This window comes from Talpa occidentalis, unplaced genomic scaffold (assembly GCF_014898055.3).
Source record: "Talpa occidentalis isolate TD23 unplaced genomic scaffold, MPIMG_talOcc4v2.1 talOcc4.8, whole genome shotgun sequence".
NCBI lineage: Eukaryota > Metazoa > Chordata > Mammalia > Eulipotyphla > Talpidae > Talpa > Talpa occidentalis.
The window spans coordinates 2,443,415-2,465,039 of record NW_023605194.1 but is presented as its reverse complement, the minus strand read 5'-3'; the positions used below and the strand labels follow the sequence as shown (position 1 = coordinate 2,465,039).

The window sequence follows — 21,625 nt, the reverse complement described above, 5'->3', positions numbered from 1 at the left end:
GCCTGGGCCGTGGGCACTGTGTGGGCACTGGCACATCCGGGCTTGGTCCATGTTTGGTGGCGTGTATCATGGTCTGGTGTGATGAGCCACCGGGTGAAGCTTAGTGCGGGGGAGGAGTGGCCAGCGGCACCGGACTGGGGAGCAAGGCCCCGCGGGGTAGGTGGGCTCGGGCAGCCGCTTCTCTCTCAAGGTGCCCCAAGCTCTTGCTCCCGGGGCACGACTCCCCAGCACCGGGGACCCTGGCGATTCCTGCGGCTCCCGTCGGACGCGCAGGCAGTCTGGCCTTGTGACTCATCGGGCAATTCTTTTTCCAGGGTAAGGTTTAAATTTGCTTGGGACATGATCGTGTGGCGAGAGCTCCCTGCAAAGGCAAGGTGGGCCGTGGCCTGAGGCTCTTCTGACATCCAGATGCCGCCCCGCAAACCCCGCCGCAGAGGCGTCGGAAACCGCGATGCCCGCCTCAGACACGGCGGGCTCTGGTTCCTAGTGTCCCAGGACGTGCGTGCCCCGCTCCTGTGAAAAGGGCTGCAGCGCGCGCATTTCTCTGGGCTGGTCCCACTCAGCCATCGGTGCCGGGATGTCTCCACAGGCTGGAGGAGAATCGATCACTTCAGCAGAAGTACATCGGCTCGTTAATTGGGAGAATCATTCTTTCCTTATCTGGAGTTACGGCCTTTCTGACCAGGCTGAATAAATTCCACTTCTGCTTGTTTCAAGGAGGCCTTTTTCTTTCCTTTGACTTTAAATATTCCTTAAAAAATTCCAGGATGGAACGCACGCCCCCGGCGCCCGGTCCCGGGTTATTGCTCTTCCCTAGAGCTCAAGTGAAGGATCCCGTCCCCATGGCATCTGTTGGCGCAGGGCAGGGACGATGAGAGTCAGCAGGCTGACGATGTCCGCGCCTGGTGCGGGGAGCCGTGGGGTCAGGGCCCGTGGGCTGGGGCCACAGAGGAGGTCCTGGGTGGGGGCGGGGGGTGGCATGAGCAGACTTAGCGCCTGGACAGGGAGGCCTTGAAGGAAGCTCTGAAGGCAGGGAGGGGGGAGTCAGGGCTCTTCTTGGGGAGGAGCCTTCTTAGAGGGCAAGGGTGGGTGGACCCCAAAGGGGGAGGGGCCAGCCAAGTTCTAGGTCTCCAAGGGGGCTGGGCAGAGGCAGCCAGGGGAAGGAGGTAACCATGACAACATGCACCCAGTGGGCAGCTACACAGCAAGTCACTCCTCAAGGTCCTGGAGGCCAGCTTTCAAGGTCAAGGTGTTGGCACTGTTGTGTCCTGAGGCCTCTCCCCTTGGCGTGCAGATGCCCGGCAATTAATTGCCTGCAGCTTCCCAGCATTGGCTTCTCTGTTGGTGTCCACGTGCACCTCTTCCCACACGCACAGTCAGGCTGGAGTAGCGCCTTCCTCTGCCCTCATTGGGCTGACTCACCCCTGCCAAGTGTTTGGGCAATTTCCCCAAGAAATCAGGCTGTACTCAGAGAGGGGGAGAGAGACTTACTTGTCACACTGGTGGGCCCAGTGGGGGAGCTCCCTGAAGTCTGAGCCCCGAATTGCAGGAGTGGTGAGGCTTTGTGCATTGTGTATGCGGAAGCTTGTCGCCCCCCCATCATAGACTTTCTTCATTGTTTGGGAAGGGGGTCAAGGTAGCCGTGGCTACGACTGCGGGCGAGCCCCACACCAGCCACTGTCCGCTCCAGCAAGAAACAAATTCCAAGCAGCCGATTCAGCAGCTTCCGGCTTCAAAGGACCAGTCTCCAAATGCAGCCCCATTCTGATGGGCTGGAGGTTAAGAGAGCGTGCGAATTGGGGGACACATCATCCTGCCCATAACAGGGGAGTCGGGGTGGTATTGGAGCCACTCAGGTGGTGTTGGAGCCACTTGGGTGGTTTTGGAGCCACTTGGGTGGTGTTGGAGCCACTTGGACTGGTCCAGTAGCCCAGAGGTTGGTCCCCATGAATTGTCCAGTTTTGCTTTTAGCTTGTGATGATCAGTTTAGCTCCAACGATGGCGGTTTCCTCACAGAATCCCCAAGCAGGGGCCTCCCTGGCGGCACAAGTGATTAAGCATCAGCAATAAGAAGCAATCCGCAGTTCAATCCCAGGCCAGGGAGCAGCAGACCTCTCCTGTCTCCCTGCTGCTCCCCTCAGCAGTGGATTTCAGTAGATTTGCCTGTTCTGCTCCCCACTCTGTCTCTGGTGGATCCTCTCACTGCCCCCCACCTCGCATCTCTGGGCTGCACCCTAGTTCTTGTATGCATAAATAAATAAATCTTTTAAAAAAAAAAATCCCGAGCAGTCACATTGGGATTTCTGATTCATTCAAACAAAAGCCTCCCTTTCCCCGATCCACTGAGATTTCTGCTTTTTTGCACCTTCATGACACCAAAGCAGCTGATTTAAATTCCAAACAAGTGGGCTTCATTATCCAGGATGCTTCTTGCTTAGACAGGAACTGGGAGCACTGCATTTTGCAAACTTTTAACTGCATCGCCAGATAATTAGCTTGTGAAAAATATACTCAATTTTGCAAACAAGTAATGATTCCAGAAAGTAATTAAAATTAGTCATTATAGTACCACTTTGTGGATTTACCTTCTATTACATGCTGTTAAGATCTCGTCTAAATAAGATTAATAAAAAGAGTGAAAAAATCTTGACTGAACATCTGTTGAAAAGTGATTTCCAATTTGCATCTTTTCTATGTGACTTGTGATTAGAGTCTGGGTTCAGGTGGAGGGAACCATTTGGATGTGTGGCGGCCGTTCTCGTTTGACATCTGAGGCAAATATCTGAAATGACTATGATTGTCATAAGCAATACAATCTATAAATTATGTTCCATGAGGTTTTTTTTTTTACCCTAATTAAAATGATGATGGTCACTCTTATGGCCAGTGCTAAGTGTCTGTTTGGTAAAGTTTGGTCAGATCTGTGGAATGGCCTCTTCTAGAATTTTCATTATATTTGTGTAGAGATAATAAGCAGTAAATATGCATAATGTTTATGTAACTGTTAAGTCGCTATATATTTTGACTGATTTCCTCTTGAATTTTTTTCTCAATGAGTGGACATTCAGGCAAGTTTTTCTTTCTGTTTTGTTTGTGCAAAGTATGATGTGAAAGCACTTAAGTGTGTCAAGTGTGTATTGCTTTACTGCAATACCAGAGAGTCTCCTGAAGATTCTAATTAATGTCAACTCTGACAATCGAAGTTGATGTTTAAATTTAGCTCCCACTAAGTTCCCTACAGACACACTCTCACCCACTGAATGTGAGCTTGTCAGGGCTTCTAGAAGAGTGCCTGTTACATGCTAGGTCTGGGCAAATGTTTGCTGAATGACTGCATAACTTCTGGGCTTAATGCCCCTCCTAAGAAATGGATTTTATAAAAAATGCTCCTCTTCTAGGTTTTGCTTTATTATAGCTTGACCTTAATAATTATGTTTTTTTTGGGGGAGTGCCACCCTCCCCCTCTTAGTAAGAATGTAGAAAGTTTCCCTGTGTGCTCTTTTTGTAGGTGATTTTATGGCTGATCCATTTGGTCTTCAGTAATAAAACTCTTATTTTGTAATAATATACATAACCATTCATTTAGCTTTGCATTTTTTATTATCGGTATCTGTGGGTTAGGAATACTTTCTTGACATGATACATAAAGTCTATTTAAACCAACATCCAAAAGACTAGGTAGTAAATGTCCTGACTGCAAAAAAGAAATGGTAATTTTGTGACATATTATATGAATTAATTATCTTACAGCCTAAATGAAAATATTGAACATTGTTTTCTACCATAAACTTACACGATACTAAATCAGCGAAAGAAATGATAATGAACATTTAAAAATTATACCCTAAAGACATGTCCATTAAAATCTCTAAGCACACACAGCCTTGACATGACCTTGGCCATTACAGTCTCCAGAGCAAGTCTAGAGACAGAAAGAAGATTTGAGCCTTCAGATAGGACATTGCAAATTATTGACCAATGTTGGCTTGTTGTATTTAGAACTGCGCCTCCTGGGAAAAACCACTGGGGTTAATAACAGGGCTCTGTAAATTCAATTACAATACGTGCATATCAAATTGAAGTTTTCCCAAGTATACAAATAAAAATAGAAAATTTAAGATTTTTGAAAGAAGCACTCCTCCTATGGAAATAACACTGACACCAGCTATTTAAGGCCCACACGGGGAAACCACACTCTATTCCTGAATGGTGTAAAAACACTAGTACATATGGAGAGGGATTCCACATATCCAGAAAGAAAGCAGGTCTTGTAAGCCTCCTCAACTAATTTTAAAATCCAATGGAATCTCAATTTAAATTCCAGTGGGACTTGTTTCAAACTCAATAATGTGGTTCTAAAGTTCATATGATGAAATAAATTGGCATGGATACCCAAGAAAAAATGGAGAAATAAGAGAGACGATGTAGCAGTAGACTGCAGAAGGACAGAACCATTTGAAAGCAATAATAATTAAAGTATGATCCTACTTTTATTAAAACTAGTCTGTGTCTGTATGTGTAAGAGCAAACAGGAAGGCGCTAAAATATCAGCACTAGTTGCACATCACTTACAGGGAATTGTATGGTTTTCAGGTTTTCTTCTTTATGAATATTCGAAGGCCATAGAGTAACGTTTTCTCTTGCAATAGTGACAGAGCTGTAAATCGGTTCCCCACCACCAAATAGAAGATTCAGTCTCCTCCCACTCCCTAGAGAAGCCCTTCATGCCCCTCTGGGGTCAATCCCTTTGTCACTGTGGTTGCTGCCATTTGCAGGAGGCCATATAACCAAAGGCATATGTTCTGGAGCTGATTCTGTCTGGCTTTTTTCATAACACAACACGTTTGGGAATTAGCCACTTTATCAGTAGTTTGTTGTTTTATTGCTCACCCATCAGGTGGATGAGCCGCACTTTGCTTATCCATTTTTCTGGCTGTGAAGGGTATGTCCAGTGTTGGAGAATTGTGAATACATCTAGCGACAGACATCTGTGTAGAGATCTTTGTGGACAGAGGTTTGCATTTCTCTTGGGTAAATAACTGCACACAGGGTGGGTGGTTCATATGTTAAGTAGAGAAGAGAAACTCCACAGTTGCTTTCCAAAATGGCTGTGTCTTTTCCCGTCAGACAACAAATGCTGTTCTCTTTAGCACCATGATGTCTATTCCAGCATTGTTATCTCGTACGGCTTAGTTGGCATTTTTCCCCAGTTTTTCAGTGGGGTGTTTTCTTTCTTGTTGAGTTTTGAGACTTCTTTGTATATTCAGGGGACAGTCCTTTGTCAGGTATGTTTTACATACCTGTTTTTTTACATAGTTACCTGTTGTTTTACATAGTTTTTCTAATTTTCCAGTTTTCTTTTCACTGTCTCTCAAAGAGCAAATTAAAAAAATGTTGATGAAGTCCAATTGATCACTTTTTCTTAGTTTTCTGCTATTTATAGTCCAAGAAATACATGCCTGCCCCAAGCTCACAAAGGTTTTCACCTAGGACGTTTGCTACTTAGGTTTCACATTTAGTTACCTGATGCATTCGGTGTTGGCTGTTGTCTGCGGCCTTAGGTGGGGCCAGCCCTTCCTCCCACTGCCCAGCCCCATCGTCCTGTCTTCCCTTCCCTTCCTATCTTTTCCCCTAGTGTCTCATCGTACCTTTGAAAACCCTGTTTGTCACAAAGGCTGCACCTTCGCGTTGAATTTACTTGGCACCTTTGTTGAAGTCAATTCGTCATAGAGTGTGGTCAGCTCGTCTAACCTCCGTGCTTGTCCCTTCACCACGTCCTCTCCGTCTGGGTATCTGCAGTGCCCTAATGAGTCTCCAATTAGCCAGTGTGTCTACTTCAACTTCAAAGCTTCGGTGACAGTTCATTATTATTACCCTATGCAAAAAGTTAAGGTTTCACTGTCAATTTGACAATAAATGTCTGCAGGCATTTTTTAACTGTCAGTCCATTGGCATCTAAACTACACGGATTCTCCCCACCGGGGCGATGGTGTCTCTCTCCATTTGTTTAGGTCTTTGATTCCCTCCTGAATATTTCGTGGTTTTACTATACAAATTTTGTGACTTTAAAATGGCCTTCTGCATCTGTTTCTGTACGTTAACCCCCATCCCCACCCCCACCCCAGCCGGGGTCTCATTCATTCATGCAGCGGTGCCCGTGCTGATCTCCTTGCTCGCAGAGCTGACCTAAACCTTCCTTGAATTCCGGATTTCAGATCACTTAGTGCCGTTTTGCAGATGACGCCGTGGCCCGCACAGGCCCATACAGCCTGCTCTGCTTCACAGCGTCTTGCACTGGCTGCCTCTGACGTGTTCTCTTTTCACTCTGCCCTGCGACTGCGAAGCTGATCTTTTCTTATGTACCTGTGTATCTTTTACCATAAAAGAAAAAGATTGTAAAATAATGAAAGGAATCAGTGTCCTTACTGTTTCTTCTCTCGCTGTATCCTGCTAGGTAGGATCTGTAGCAACTAAATCACTCCTGCAAATAACATTTCTGCATTGAAGAAGAATGACATGGCGGAGCTCTACCTGCAGAAAACACGGGACTATCCATTTAGTTGCATTTTAGCTCCTCACACATTTTCCTGAGCACTTATTTTAAGTCTGGATTGCTTCAAGCTCTTTATTATCCTCCTGTCCCCCATCTTCCCTCTCCAAGCATGTCTTAAAAGAGGTGTGGCATCGCCTGCGTTCCTGTGATTATGTTCAGTGAGTTCCTGTGATTGGATTTTTCCTCCGTAGGATTCCCTTGTCATTCCGTAAGAACTCCCTTTAGTATTTGTAATTCATGTCTTAACCGCTGCCATGTCTGCCTTCTCCACGGCACTGTGGGTAGAAGTTCTTTTCCCTCAGCCTTTTATTTTGAAGTTTCTCGTAAGTACAGCAATGTTGAAAAACACGACAGTGGAATATCTGGAGTCCCGCGAACGGGCTCCATTGCTGGTCACCCCATTTTCCCAGGGCAGAGTATGTGAGAGGTGGATTCAAGTCCCCCATGGAAGGTCCATCAGGGACACCCTGGGGCCACTCGGTGTTTCACTCCTGGTGTCTCCTGCACCGCTAAGAATAACTGCTATGGAGTCACAGCAATATTAGGGCACCTCCATAAAGTAACCCCGAAAGGAGTCCCCTAATAAAATAGAGTATCTATCCCAAATGAAATTTTCCCTTTGATTTTTTCAAGGTCCCAGTGGTCTAGCCAAGCATCCCATGTTCTGAATCTTTGTTCATTTCCTCATGACCAAACAACTAATTAATTGATTGACAAAATCCTCCCTAAGCAGCGATGTGTCCTTGGCATGCTGTCTGCCAGGAGGCACAGGGTGTGCTTGGGAGGGCTTTGTGGGCAGCGCGGGCACTTTGTCTGACAGCGTCCTCCAGTGACCTTCGACCTGGTCATTTCAATACTTTGCGGGATCAGAGGTGCCTGCTCCCCGACCCCTGGGTTTTGGTTTCTGGAAGGAGAAGCTTGGCCGGCCCCTCATCGCCCCTCCGCTGCCCGTGTGTGTCTTGATCGGTCTGGCTCAGTGCTCTCGGCCCTTTGGAGGCAGCGCGTGCTGAGTGTCCCCCCGTGTGGCCAGGGCGGCCCCTCCCGCGCCCGGTCCCAGGCCCCCGTGTGCTCCCCAGGCGGGGCTGCTCTGCACCTCGGACCCGCCGGACGCGCGCTGAGGGACAGGAGGGGACAGGCGGGCCCTCGCCACGTGCTGAGAGTGCAGGACACCCCCAGACGCCGGGCACAGGATAAACAGGAACGGGATTTTTTGCCCAGAGAGTGAGAAAAGGGAGCGAGAGGGGATTCCCAGGCTGGCCTGCGTCCGACTGGCCGCCTGCCCTGCCCGGCCAGGCCTGCGAGCGTCAGTAGGGCCAGGGCCAAGCGGTGCTGTCAAGCCCGCAGCTTCCCCAGATGCCCCTTCTTGCCTCCCTGCGAAGCCCCAGCGGCCCTTCCACCGCCCAAAGGCCGCTCCACCGCTTCCCCATCAGCCCCGCCCAGGGTGGGGTCTGGGGAGCCCCAGCTCCCGTGTCCAGGCGGAGGCCCCTCCTCGGCCGCAGAGCCGGCAGAGCTCCCTGGCTCCCTGCCACTTCTGCGCACGGGGCGCTGGCATGGAAGTTTGTTGAGGTCACACTTGTTCACACTTTGTGCCATGTCCAGTCTTCTTGTCCTTTAGGCCTGATCCACTCAGTTGTCTGCGGTCAGCCCTGTGGGCCATGCCTCCAGCCAGGGGGACCTCTGCATTCCTCAGGGCTGGTGAGCGATGAGGGGCTGGGGTGGCTTTGGAGCCTCAAGGGCTCTTCTAGTTGTTTGCTGTGTTTTCTTCTGCATACCTGCCCCATAGGTACACTCTCTGCACACCTGCCCCATAGGTACACTCTCTGCACACCTGCCTCATAGGTGCACTGCTCTACACACCTGCCCCATAGGTGCACTGCTCTGCACACCTGCTCCATAGGTGCAGTCTCTGCACACATGTCTCATAGGTGTACTTCTCTGCACACATGTCTCATGGGTGCACTCTCTGCACATGTCTCATAGGTGCTCTGCTCTGCAGAAATTCTCTCGTGGGTAGCCCCAGATCACGTCACACTTCCCCAACGCAGGCAATAAGCATCTTGGCAATAAGCATCAAGGCATCTAGTGCTCACATCACCTTGGCAGCCTCCTTAGTTGAAAGCAGACAAGTGAGGGTGGTGGTGTTGGGTGCCGGGCTCAGCCGTCAGCCCTGCACCATGTGGGTATATATTTACATATAAATATTTCCTAAGAAATATCTCCTCACTGAGATGATCTCTGTTCCTATTATACAGTAATCTCATATTTCAAAATGTCTTTTCTCTTCCTTATGATTCACTCATTTAATATTTTTAACACAGGGTAACATAGTGTGACATAGCTTCCTCCTCACCAACTCACCCAGCCAGTAGAAATAATATCGAGGGCAGTTTCCCATTATGATTCATATAGAGGAGTTTTATTTTATCTAAGAAAGGGTTTGAACTTTTTAACTATGATGGTGAAAGTGTCCTTTGTGGACAGAAGTCAATTAAAAAAGTGCATGGACATATTAATCCTTCCCTCCATGGTAAGATTTTTATTAATCTTCATCACTGCTGATTCCATTACGGAGTGTTTGTAGATACTGTATATCACGGGGAAAGACTTGGAAAATCTTAAAGTCTCTAAGGCTCTAATTTATCTATTTCTTGAGCGCCTGAAAATAAAACATAAAATGTTCTGCTTTATTCTCTGATTTGTTGCCAATGGACTAGAATTACATTGAGAAGTATACAAAGTATATATTCTCATTATATCATAAACTACAATTATATATGTAAAATTTGATTTGAATTCATTTTTATCCTTTATCATAAACAAATATGTGCTGAATTTATTCATCAACTAAGTTAGCAAATAATTGTTATGGGTAACTCAAGATGCACATAGTCCCTTTTGGCATATTTGGCCTATAAATGTCTTCCTACAATTACTGCCACAGTAAAATTGAAATTGATTTTGTTTTTAAAATGAGACTTCTTTCCTTAAGTGTCTGCCGTGATATGAAATACTGGTGCTCCATGAATTCAACCGAGCACTCAATTTAAATTTAAGATACAGGTTTAATTTCGTTGCCTATAGTTGAAAATGACTAATAGATAACATTAGTGTGGTTCATCAACCATACCGTTTTTAATTTTGTGTAGTTTCTTTTCAGAAACATCCCTCACTCTTCGGCCTTTTATAAAATAAAGAATCATAATGTTTTGGTATCTGAATTAGTAAAAATGAGCCATGCATTGGATAAAGCACAATGGGACTGAATTTATCATTAATTTACCATTGTTTTGTGGGGGGAGAGCCAGTGAATTCAGGTGATGTGTGTGAAACCCCCGTGGACATGGGAACACCTGACTGAGCAAATCAAAGCCTGGGGGCAGGTGGTCTTCCAGTTACCTCCATAAACCTGAAAAAAAAGAACTTCATGAGAATCCTACAATGTAGAAGGATTTTCTTGAGGATGTTTTATTTTAAATCTGAGGGATGCAAGACGTGGTTGGGCAGGGCCAATGGTTTATTTGTGATGAGAATTCGACCCCGGCCCCACCTCTCCAAGTTGATCCCCAGCCGGCACCTGTCATCCACTCCTGTGTGTGACTGTTGTAGAACCGCTTCCTCCCTCATGTGCTAAAATCTCACAGTGACGAGTCTTGGTTGAGCTCGACTCTTGGCAAGCTGTCATTCTGCATTAACATGCCATTTTAGAAAATGTATCTTATATCAATTAATTAATTTCTACTCTTCAAAACTTTTGACAGCTTTATTAAGGTATAATTCATACCCTGTGAAACCTCTCTACTTAAAGAGAAATCTGTTTCCATTAGAGTAGCTCCCTGCACTGCACCCCCTCCCTTACCCCTCGCAAAAAAAAAAAAAAAAAAAAAAAAAACCTTGGCATTCATCTACTTTCTGTCTTGAAAGTTTTGCCTATTCTGGACCTTGTCTCAAAATGGAATTGTGCAACATGGGGTCATCAGTGTCAATTTCTGCAGAAGAGCCAGCCGGAATGTTGGTAGGGGCTGCCTGGAGCCTGCACATCCATCCGGGAGTGTCCGCTTGCACCGTCAAGTCTTCTGACGTGAACACGGGACCTCGCCATTCACTTGGGTCTTCTCTAGTCTCTTTTTTTTTTTGAGAATTTTTTTTTTTTTTTTTTGAGGCATGTTTTTTTTTTTATTTATTTATTTATTTGTTTGTTTGTTTGTTCGTTCGCCTCGTTTATACATGCACTGGGTACAGTCAGAAGCGCGGGAGGGTGAGAGATCTAGTCTCTTTTAACACTGTTTTGCCATTTTCAGCGTGCAAGTCTTAGCGTTGATTTTTAAGTTTATTTTTCAGTATTTTTTTATGCTCTTTCAGATGGAATTTTTTTTTTAATTTATTTTTGGATTCTTTGTTACTAGTATATTGAAAACAGTGGATTTTTGTATTTTGATCCCGGATCCTACAATTGCTGAGTTCAGATTCTGGGGGCTGCGTGTTCTATCTTTTTTGTAAAATCTTTTGTGTCTCCCTTTTTTGGAGACATTAGATATTGAACCTCTCTCATCTATTCTCTGACTCCTCATTCTCTCTCCTGCTCACTGTGCGCGTGTCCTGTTTCCTTCCAGTAGCTCTCAATCCCCCCACTTCTGGTGCAGTTCTCATTTCTGTTGACGTAGTTGGAATATTTTAGAATCCTTGTTGGTCTTTGTCCCTTTTTCTGCTGATCACGTGATGTCCTTGTTTTCCCCATATCACGTCATCCCTACCTTCGGGTAATAATTGTGGTTTCTTGAATTCTCTTATGATGTTACCATCCATCCGCTCCTCTGGCCTCTTGGCCACGCCTGCTGGGTTTTATTCCTGAGGTCCTGCAAGCCCGTCCCGCCTGCGCCCCGCGTGCGGGGGCACCCAGCTGGGCCTCTCTCCTGCCGGCGAGCCTGGGGCTGAGCCCTCACACGCGGACCCACAGTGTAGGCCGTGGTCTGCTCCTGGCTCGCCCGCTTCCCAGGGAGGGCTTGCGTGGTCTCCTGTGCCAGGCTGCGCGGGGGCACAGTGGGAGGAGGGGGGAGTTTAATCTTCCTACGTGCTGGAGCAGAGCAGAGACTGAGCATTTGCAGCCTCCAGTTTTTGTCTCTAGCTGACCTCACCTGGGGGTGCCCGCACACTTTCTCCCACGTTCTCTTCTGCCTGCTGGGCACAGCGGCGCACAGGACGGGCCCCAGCCCCAGAGCGGGCACGTCCCCTTGGTGGGCATTTTGCCACTTTCAAAAGACCTCAGGGCTCCTGTTAGCCACCTCCTGTGTGGTCTGTTTCCGAGTGCCTAACCCTGCTACTTTGCACCGTCCTAGTCTCCTGTGCCCGCAGTCAGCAGGGTCCGTGGTGGGTAATCACCTCTTCTTGCCTCCACGGCCTCTGGTCATGCCCCTGCTCTGCTGTCAGCTGCTGGAAACCTTCTGTCTTTAGCCGTGTCTCATCCTGTTCAGCCTCGTAGACCTGGGGCTTTTTAAGCTCCTTCTTTACTGCTAGTTTCATGTGCGGATACAGAGATGAATGGATGTTTTGAATTGGTTTTAATTTGCTTTGTGGAAGCTCTGCTAGGTGTGTTTTCACAAACATCTGTGGATACTCTGGAGAAATCTTTGGGCCAGCAGTGACATTTGAGAGATTCCTGTGTGATCTTTCTGGGCCCCTTGTTTTTCTCTTTTCTTTTTTCTTTTTGTTTTAAAAGATTCATTTACAAGAACTGGGGTGTAGACCAGAGCTCTGGGAGTGAGAGGATTCACCAGAGACAGAGCAGGGAGCAGAACAGGCAGACTGACTGAAATCCACTGCTGAGGGGAGCAGGGTGAGACAGGAGAGGTCTGCTGCGCCCTGTGGGTCACTTCCTTTGCCGGCAGGGGCTTGATAGTGCTGTCTTTAACCCCTGCACCACCAGGGAGACCCCTGGTTGCCTGATTTAGAAAAAGTAGAATTCAGGTGCCCCTGTTCGATTTGACCTTCAGATAAGATCCAGATAATTGCCCTAGGTCATGACTGTCCCATGCAAGATTTCCAATGCGGGGTGCGGGGCACTCTCTTGTCCTTTGTTTATCTGAGAGTACAACTGGACTGGGCATCCTGCCTTTTCTATTGCAATCCTAACAATATGTGTCCCCTTTGTGGCTTCTTGCCTTTGAACTTTTAGAGGCAATGGGCATTTGGGGCTTAAAATTTCCTATTTTGAATTACTTCCTTAGGTGGATTGTTAGAATTGCCAAGGAGATGAGTATTTTTCCCCAAGACTTTTCAAACCTATTGCCAAATCGCTTTTTAAAAAGGTTATAGCAATTTATGCTCCCACCAGCAGTGCAGAGTGCTCAGCCCCGCACCTTGCTAACATTATCATCACTTAAAGCCTTCTTTGCTATTTTGGCAGGCAAATAATGATACATCATTTTCATCTTTGATTACTAATGAAGTTCACAATTTTTGTTTATTAAGCATCCTCTGTCCTGATTTTAAAATTTTCTGCGACCGTGCCCTGGCTTCTCTGCCCCTGTTTTGCATTGCTTTGGAGTCACAAGGAGCAAGTCTTATTTTATGTGCTGTTTTCCTTTAGTCAGCCCCTGGGGCTGGCCTGGGATCCCCGGCTTGCGTGCCAGGAGGAGGGCTCCAGCACCCCACCTGTGTCTCTGCCAACCCACCTAGTTGTTTCAAACAAAAGCTTCCTCCGACTTCTAAGTGCATTTCAAATGAGTCAGTTAAAAAGCATGGAATAGTAATTTCCTTCTAAGCCTGCAAAAAGAAGTTTCTTTTCACAGAAACATTTGTTTCTGCTGTGAGACTGGTTTCAAATCCAGCTTCCCTAAATACCACTTTTATCCCCCCTCAGCAGCCTCTGGACAGGCTTCTGCTGGATTCTTGGGAACCTTCAAACTTCATCCTGTCTGCAGCACTCGCTCCATGAAAACACTGGCCCCTGTGGGCAGGACCCCATCCCAAAGGGGGAGGGTGGGACTTTATCAGGCACACTGACCCCTTCCTAGTGAGAGTCCCAACCCTCAGCTGAGCAAGAGCTGAAATTGCAAATCTGTTCCCTCTTAAGGATGCTGATCGGCACCTCTTATGTCTGGAAGGTCCCTTGGGTTAAATAAAGAGTGTTTTCACGCCAGCTGGCTTGTGACCTGTAACTCAGGCTGACGACCCGCTTCCATCCCTGGGCCAGGCCTGACCCAGCCAGCACCCCACCATTGTGGAGTAACAGCCCACGTGGCTGCCTGTGCAGGCCCAGGAAGACCACATTCCCGGCTGGCCACTTACATATTCCCAGGACTGGCTGTATGGAAATTGCTTCCTTCAGTTTTTCATTTTCTGCATTGCATCAGTTCCCCCAGCTTCTGCCTGGCATAAATTTTTCAACATTACATGGCAGTCTGCTCCCGAAATTGACTGTGTCACCTGTTGGAGTGACCAGCGAGACCCCAGATGCGCCGGCTTTTCTCATTAGCGTGACCCCTGCCCTCTGTGGGCCCCACGCTGCGCTGGGGTCGGGCCTTTCTTTCCACCTGCAACCTGATATTTTAAGACAAGCACGTAGGGCTGTTGCTTCTCCTTATGCACAGCTGGCCTTGGGGCTTGGCGATTCCGATGTCTCACTGTCCGTTAACTCTTTTGACCTGCAAGAAATGAACGTGAGCGTCTGCCAGGTGCGCCCGGGCGGCTGCGGGCTCTCCTGGCTCTGGAAGAGTCCTTGGCAGGCCAGGAGACCTGCTCACAGGTGCCTCCTCCAGGCCAGAGAGTAGGGCCATGGCCACGGAGACAGTGGTCCTGCTCGTCCTCCCCCTACTTTCTGTGATGACCACAGTGCAGGGGTGGGGGAGGGCTGTGGCCTGACGGTCAGTGGTGACCTCAGATTTCTCAGAAGAATGGAAACGTGCAGCTGGATGAGAGGAAAGACGTGAGCTCAGCCCCTAAGCACCGGCCAAGTCACCCGCAGTGCAGATTCACCACCATCCACACCTTCAGTCAGGCTTCCTTCCAGCCTCAGTTTCCCTCCTGTGAGACGGGGCGAGGAGAGGTTGGGGTTGGGTGGGGCCGGGGTTCTCAGGACCCCCACGCACCTGGCCCATTTCTCTGGTTAGCACAGGCTCGCGTGACGACCGTTTTCCAAAAATGGACATCTGACTAAGGGCCAGGAAGCCACAAATGCGCTTCTCTGGAGCTCGACGGGATCTGGGTTCTTGCACGTGGTCCCACGTATCCGCCCGTGCACACTCTGCCACTTTGCACGCCGCCTTCAGTGGAAAGCATGCGTTTCCTTCAACACCAACTTGCAACCTCAATCTCTGCAATTAACATCATTCATGAATAATTTACATTTCTGGGCGAATGGGAGATACCGTGTCATCATTATTATATTTGCTCGGTTGGCATAATGCGTGCTTTGAGGACTCATTTGAAGCCTACGTGGATCCGATAGAGAGAAAATGGACTGGGATAAAACAACTGGCCTCCACCGCTCCCTCTGGAGTGCACTTTCCAAATTAATAGAAAGGACATTTAGTCATTTGAATATATTGCTTTTAAAAGTAGACTTAGTAAAAGAATGCAATTTGGGAACTCACTTAATGGGGTAAAATTAAGGACATGCCTGAAAGTAGGTCTCATCCTGTAATTCTGCCCGACTTGCACTGATTTAATGGCAGAAAATGTATGTCCTGTGTTTCTTAAAATGCCATTCATTTAGGGGGAAGTATTTAAAAGCAAGAAAGGCTTTTATAATGTTGTTAGCCACGGACCCCAAAAGTGATAAATTGCATTTCGTGGTAATGAGGCTGCTCTTCGCACACCAGGTCCCCTTCGGTGTGTCCGCACAAGCCCAGCACACACGCACGCGCCCCCAGCCCAGCCCCAGCAGGCCGGGCACCCCCACTCGCCAGCCCCTTCACCCTCCTTTCTCCGCGTCTTGGTTTTGCTTGCTGGCTTCTCAGTCCTCTGTCCACAGCTCCTCCCGGCTCTGCCTGGCGTGAGGAAGTCCCAGGTCTCCCACTTCCCTGCTGCTGAGCCTGCCCGTCTCTGCCCGTCCTTCTCGGGGAGGCAAGCTGGGCGGTCACTCGTGGTGGAGTCGGTGCTAATCGCCTCCAAATTGGCCGAGGAGGATCCAGGCAGATTTTTGAGACACGAAAGGCCTGTCTCTGCCAGGGCTCGGGGAAGCACACACATTTTCCTGCTAGAAAGGACAGCACAGTCCTCGGAGGCCACGACTTCAGTCCTGGCCTTGATTTTGCATTATTTAATGCAGTCTCCGAGGCTGGATCCTCCAGCCGGTCACCTACACGTGAGGAGCATCGGGTGCAGCGGGGGGAGGAGGCACAGTGACTGCGACAAAACGCCCCCGAGGCTGGAGTGGCTGGTGGCTCAGGGGGTTGCCGGCCAGGGGGCAGGGCCCCGGGATTCTTCGACCCAGTGGGCCCCCATCTCAGACTCGTAGTGGACTTGAGATCTCCCATGCGAGCCGTGCTCTCCCGTCTAACCGAAGCCTCTCGTCCATTTCAGGGGAACTTCGTGGCGTGTATGACAGCGATTTTACGGCAAATGGAGGACTATCATTATGCCCATTTGATCAAGACCTTTGGGAAAATGAGGACCGACGTCGTGGTGAGTGTGCCTTTGACCCTTCCCCGGGCTGTGTGTGGGGAGCGGCCTTTCAGGCAGAGCCCGGGTCAGCGTTTCCACCTAAGTAGGATTCTGCATCATCTTCCGGATGGTTCCGAAGCCACCGGGCGGGTCTGCCGGGTGACAAGGGCCCTACCCTGGTGAGTCCTACCCCAGTCGTGCACTCATGTGGACCTGGACACTGCCAGGTGTCCAGTCTCGGCCCAGACAAGTCTCTCTTCTTTCCTGGCCACAGTTTCATCTCCTGTGACTTGGGATCATTGGGAATCTGCAGACATCACTGTGGATAGTTGACCACAAACTCCTGTCCTTTTCCTGCTTGGCTTCTCGATGGCAGCCGCCAGGGAGCCTTCTCGGCCTTAAATTATAGTTTGTTGCTAATTAACACTAGTCACGGAAGCTCACCAGATCGCTCTCTAGCCACCCTCAGTGAGGCCAGGAGACCGCTGAACTGGGAGGGTGGAGGGGATTCGTCACGTGGGCTTTCTCCCTCAGGAATCCCATGGCCATGTGGCCAAGGCCCCCACACAGCCGCAGGCACACTGGCTGGGAGGTTCCCCTTTAGATGTCGCCCTGAACCCTGGTGTCTGTGGTGGGGTTCTGTTCCTGGATCCTTAGATTCTTGGTGAACACAGCAAATGCCGCTACTGTTTCCAGAACATGCTAGGCTGCATCTCACCCAGTAGTGGCTGGGAAGACCAGAGTGCATTGGGTAATTTTTGCAAAGGGTTCTTTCTTTAAAAAAGAAAAAAAAAAAAAAAGATTTATTTATTTATACATACAAGAACTGGGGTACAGGCCAGAGATGTGGGGGGTGAGAGAATCCACCAGAGACAGAGGGGAACAGAACATGCAGACTGACTGAAACACACTGCTGAGGGGAGCAGCAGGCGAGTCAGGAGAGGTCTGCTGCGCCCTGTGGGTAGCTCCCTGGCTGGGAATCAAACTTGTGCTGCAGTAGCTGCAGCGAGCTTCATAGGTTGCATCTTAACCCCTTGTGCCACCAGGGAGGCCCCCAAAGGATTATTTCTACCAAAAAATTCCTTAGTCGTTGCTGCCACTACACACACACACACACACACACACACACACACACACGCACGTATGAAGGTGGGTGTCTATGTGTATGATCTAAATGTCTAAGCAAAACCAAAATGGACCTATAGCTTAACATCCTAGGCATTTTCCTTAAATAAAAATGAAGGAGCAAGAACGTGTTTGTGTGTCTGGATGCTTTGCTGCTTACATTAATGAGTGGTTTAAAGTAGGAGTATAATCCTACAGGTACCATGTGTCACGTTTATAGCCTGTGATTCTTTCTCAGTCACGCTATAATGAAATCAAATTTGCTATGTGGAACATTTAATGTCACCCTTGAATCTTCCCTCACTCCTTTTTGATCAGCGAAAAGGATAGTTGTGGCAGATTCTACAGGAACAATTTCACACACACTATCCCAGGCTGAGTGATAAAGTTTCCATAATGAGAAGCAATATCCTTCCCGATCGTAGGACCCAATTCATCATTCGTTCTTGCTCAGAACAGTCACTCAATAGTCACCATCCACACAAACTTTTAGAAATATTGAATCTGAATATTTAAGAGGTGCTGTCGGTAGGGACGTTTCCTTATACTGTGAAAAGTGATTACAGAAAATAGTGCTTAAAAATGACGATGATTTGCTGCGATCCAAGTGTGCGCCCTTCTCCCTGCACAGCGAGCGGATCAGATACTTAATACGTGTTGGTTGTGGTCCTGATTTCCCACGGGCGTTCTCGTAGGCACAGCAGTTCCGAAAATCAATTACTTGCTGCCGATTTGATTTTGTTATAAAATGGTATGTGTGGCTTGGGTTCGGATATCACGAATTTCTACTGCGCCAGTTGTAAACCTTTTTTATTGATGCTGATCTGTCAGAACTTTGCAAAAGGTCTTCCTACCCATTTGCTATTCATCGAGAGTATTTGACGATTTTCCTTCTCTGACGACTGCCACGCCAGTAAGACCGTTTTCTATTAAATAGTTGGAAGTTAATGAGGAGCCACGTGAAAACAGCCCAGACCATCTGCTCAGCTCCTTCCTTGGCGGAAGTGCTACTTCAAGTTTTCAACTTTAGCCTTTCTTTGGTCGGTTGGGTCACTGCCATAGAAAATCGTCCTTGCCATCAGTACAACGTCGCATTCCACAGAGCTGGTGCTCGTGCAGTATTTCAGGGGGCCCCTCGGCCCCCGACACTGAGAGGCTAGAACTCCGCTCAGGTGGCAAGTTTGGGCTTGCAAAGACAGTCAATGAACACCGTCCACTCAGACTTCTCTCGAGATAGCATCGCTCCCCCAGGGTGGTGAGCCAGAAGGGACCGTGTTGGAACTTCCTCAGTCTCTGTAGTAAGGTGGATGGTGATGGGAACTCTGGACCATCTGGGGCAGAGCGCAGGCCGGCCACGTGCCCGGTCCCCACTCATGGCTCTTATGACTGTGGAGCGAGTGTCCCCTCCAGTGCTTCCCTGGCACATGTTGCAGGCTGGCAGCAGGTCGTGGGCTGCAGGATACGCGGCCGTGGGAGGCAGACAGAGCCCAGGGCTGCCGGCAGCTTTCACCTCCATGCTGGCCACGTGCTCCCACAGCCCTTCCCTCTGTGTGTGGCGGGACTACCTCGTGGCCAGTAAGTTGTGCAGCCCGACGTGGGAGCCTGGCAACCTCACCGCCCACATGTGGTGTTTTGTGTGACCAGCAGAGTACGAGACTCTCACCGCCCAGCCACGAATGAAGTATGAGGCTGTTTCCTGGAGGGGGGAGGCGGGGGGCTTGGAAAAATACGCTTCTCCTCCAGAATAACAGCAAGCAGACCCTGATTCTCAGTTGTTAGACTTCCAGGAGTGATCAGGAGAAAGCCAGCCACTGCGCTCAAATAGAGATGCGACTAATTAAACCGGGAGAGGAGCAGGGGGCCATGGCAGGGGTCCCTGAACGTGCCTGCTCACAGGCCTGGGGTCAGAGTCAGGTGAGCCGTTTGGGGGACATTGAATTGACCCTTCACTCTCAGCTGTGTTCAGGTTCCTAACCAAGCCCTTGGGGATTATTCAAGGTGGGGGTCTTGCCAAGCCCCTCACGCCACAGCCAGGACTTTCAGGACCCAACGTGGCAATTAAGGTCGCAGAGAACAACGTATGAACACCCGCTTTTCATTGCTCTTGAATTTGGGGTGTACTTCTTTGCGGGAAGTACTTGATTAGAACTTTGTGCTGCAGTGGCTTCTGGGCTGCTTAAATTCCCCTCACCTCCTCGGTCTTCACAGCCATTGCACTTAATTATGATTCAGTAGATTAAATAAATGAGAAATCACCACTCATTTGGCAGTCTCTGACCATGGCCTCTTCTCCCCATGAATTCTCACTTGCCTTCCCCCGTCCGTCCTTACCTGGAGGGAGTGTGTGGACTGCTGGGGTCACGTCACGTTCCGGGAGGCAACCATCTCTCCCTGCTGGCTTAGAACAGAGTCGAGCTGTCAGATTCTGGAAATTCTCCTTAATCCTGCAGGCAAGGCCTGCAACCCTTCCTGGGGGCCACTCCAGAGGCCAGGGCCTGTTCTCACATGCAAGTGGAGGGGCAGCGGCTGCAAGGGCCACCTGGCGGCGTCAGGAGCTGCTGGTGGGGATGTAGCAGCATTTAGTGGCTCGGCCTCATACTTCAGTGGTTCCGGTGACCTGAATAGGTGCAAATAGGTCAGGAGTTCCTGCTTGAGCCTTTTCTTAGTTACATTCCTTAAGAAAAAGGAATGAATAAGATCCCACATCAGTCTGATGAGCTGTTTATCCAGAAACCAGAGCTAGGGGAACTAGAACATAAAGCTACAACATGCAGGGGGTGTGTGTGTGTGCTTGTTTCCCTACAAGCAGAAAGAGTTTGATTACATATCTGTAGCCTTTGGGGAGTGTCTCTCTTTGCGGGTTCCAGAGACAGGCCCTCGGCTCGTTCTGAATAGACCCTTGGGACAGTCAGCCCAGACCAGAGGGACTCAGGTAAACAGAAAGACAGAGCCACTGTGCGTACCTGTGTGATGCCTCCATCACTTTCTAGAATGTCTTCATTTACCTAAAAACAACGAGGTCGCTGGGGATGGATTACTCCAGGCTTCACCTGTTCTCTGCGGGGCTGTTCAGCGTTTTGCTTTCGATTTCAGGATTTCCTGATGGAAACCTTCATCATGTTTAAGAACCTCATCGGGAAGAACGTCTACCCCTTCGACTGGGTGATCATGAACATGATGCAGAATAAGTAAGTACGGGGAGGGCCGCCCCCTCAGGCCCCACGCCCCGGCGTCGCCCGGGTGCCCCGAGCCCCTCCACAGAGCCCCTCCCGGGCACCGCGGTGACTGGAGACTGGGCTCTGGCGCTGAGCACCCGCGCACCACCCCCACCCGCGGTGAAGACCCAGCCTCAGCCTGAGCCCCCTCCGCCCCTGTCGAGGGCACAGCTCCTGCTGCCAGCCTTTGCCCACTTAATTTCATCGGCGCGTTTCCATTAGCCAAAGCACGTCTCCGCTCCGGGCTGGGATTTGAGTTGTAGGCCTTTCCCACGTTTCAGATTAAAAAAAAAATCAGGAGCATTTTCCTCCTATTTATTAAATATTAAACCTGCGTCTTGTTGTCCCCCGGTGAGGGCAGGCTCCCTTTCCAGCCCGGGGTTTTTTTAATTTCCGTCAGCACGCGCTGATCGTCAGGTCCTCCAGCACGCGGGGTTTCCAGATGAAATGTCGTGGGCCTGGTGTTTCCCCTTCTTTGTTATTGCCGTCTTTGTGGATGGAGATTCGTAGGTGCGGCCACTGTAGGGAGGGGTAGGGGGGGAGCTTGCAGGCACCCCGCTCCCCACGCTGCTAATAGTTTGCAAAACTGATGTATCAGAAGCGGGGACCTGGGATGGACGCGGCTCACCGCGGCTCTGCAGACCCTCCGGCTCGCGTCGGTGTCCGGGTGGAGTTCTGTGCGGCCGCGAGTGTTCCCCGGGGCCCTTTGCTGCCTGTTTATTATACCCCCTGCACCCCCTCACCCTCCACCCCCCCCACTTGTTCTCCGTTTCTGAAATCGTGTCATGAGAAAGCAGTTATGAAAATGGTCTCATTACATGCAGCCTTGGGGCTGCCTCTTCTCGCGCCGTCGGCGCCCCTGGAGGCTGTTGGGGTGCACAGCGTCACGGCCCTCGTCTCCCCACTGCCTCACGGCCTGGATGGGCCCCGGCTGGCTGGCCCGCTGTCCTGTCGCAGCATCCGTGGGGCCGTCGCTAGGAAGCTGCTCCCCGCGTTTGTATAGGGGTTTGGTGAGACTGTATCTTGACTCCTCTGGCCGGAGCGCGCGGGGTGCAGGGGCTGGGCTGGGTGGTGCGGTAATTGCGCTTCATTTTTGTATGAAACTGACAGCCTCTGCCCAGGAGTCCCCTGC

General features: G+C 49.5%; 1 protein-coding gene across 2 annotated transcripts in view; it reads left to right on the top strand.

The window, feature by feature from the left end:
- DOCK1 (dedicator of cytokinesis 1) overlaps window positions 1-21,625 on the top strand; it is a 345,405-nt gene that overhangs the window by 207,852 nt on the left and 115,928 nt on the right. For both annotated transcript variants that reach the window (XM_037496903.2, XM_037496902.2), the window contains exons 28-29: window positions 16,073-16,174; window positions 20,372-20,466. In XM_037496903.2, coding sequence (XP_037352800.1) covers window positions 16,073-16,174; window positions 20,372-20,466 — 197 coding nt within the window. The remainder of the gene's footprint in view (window positions 1-16,072; window positions 16,175-20,371; window positions 20,467-21,625) is intronic.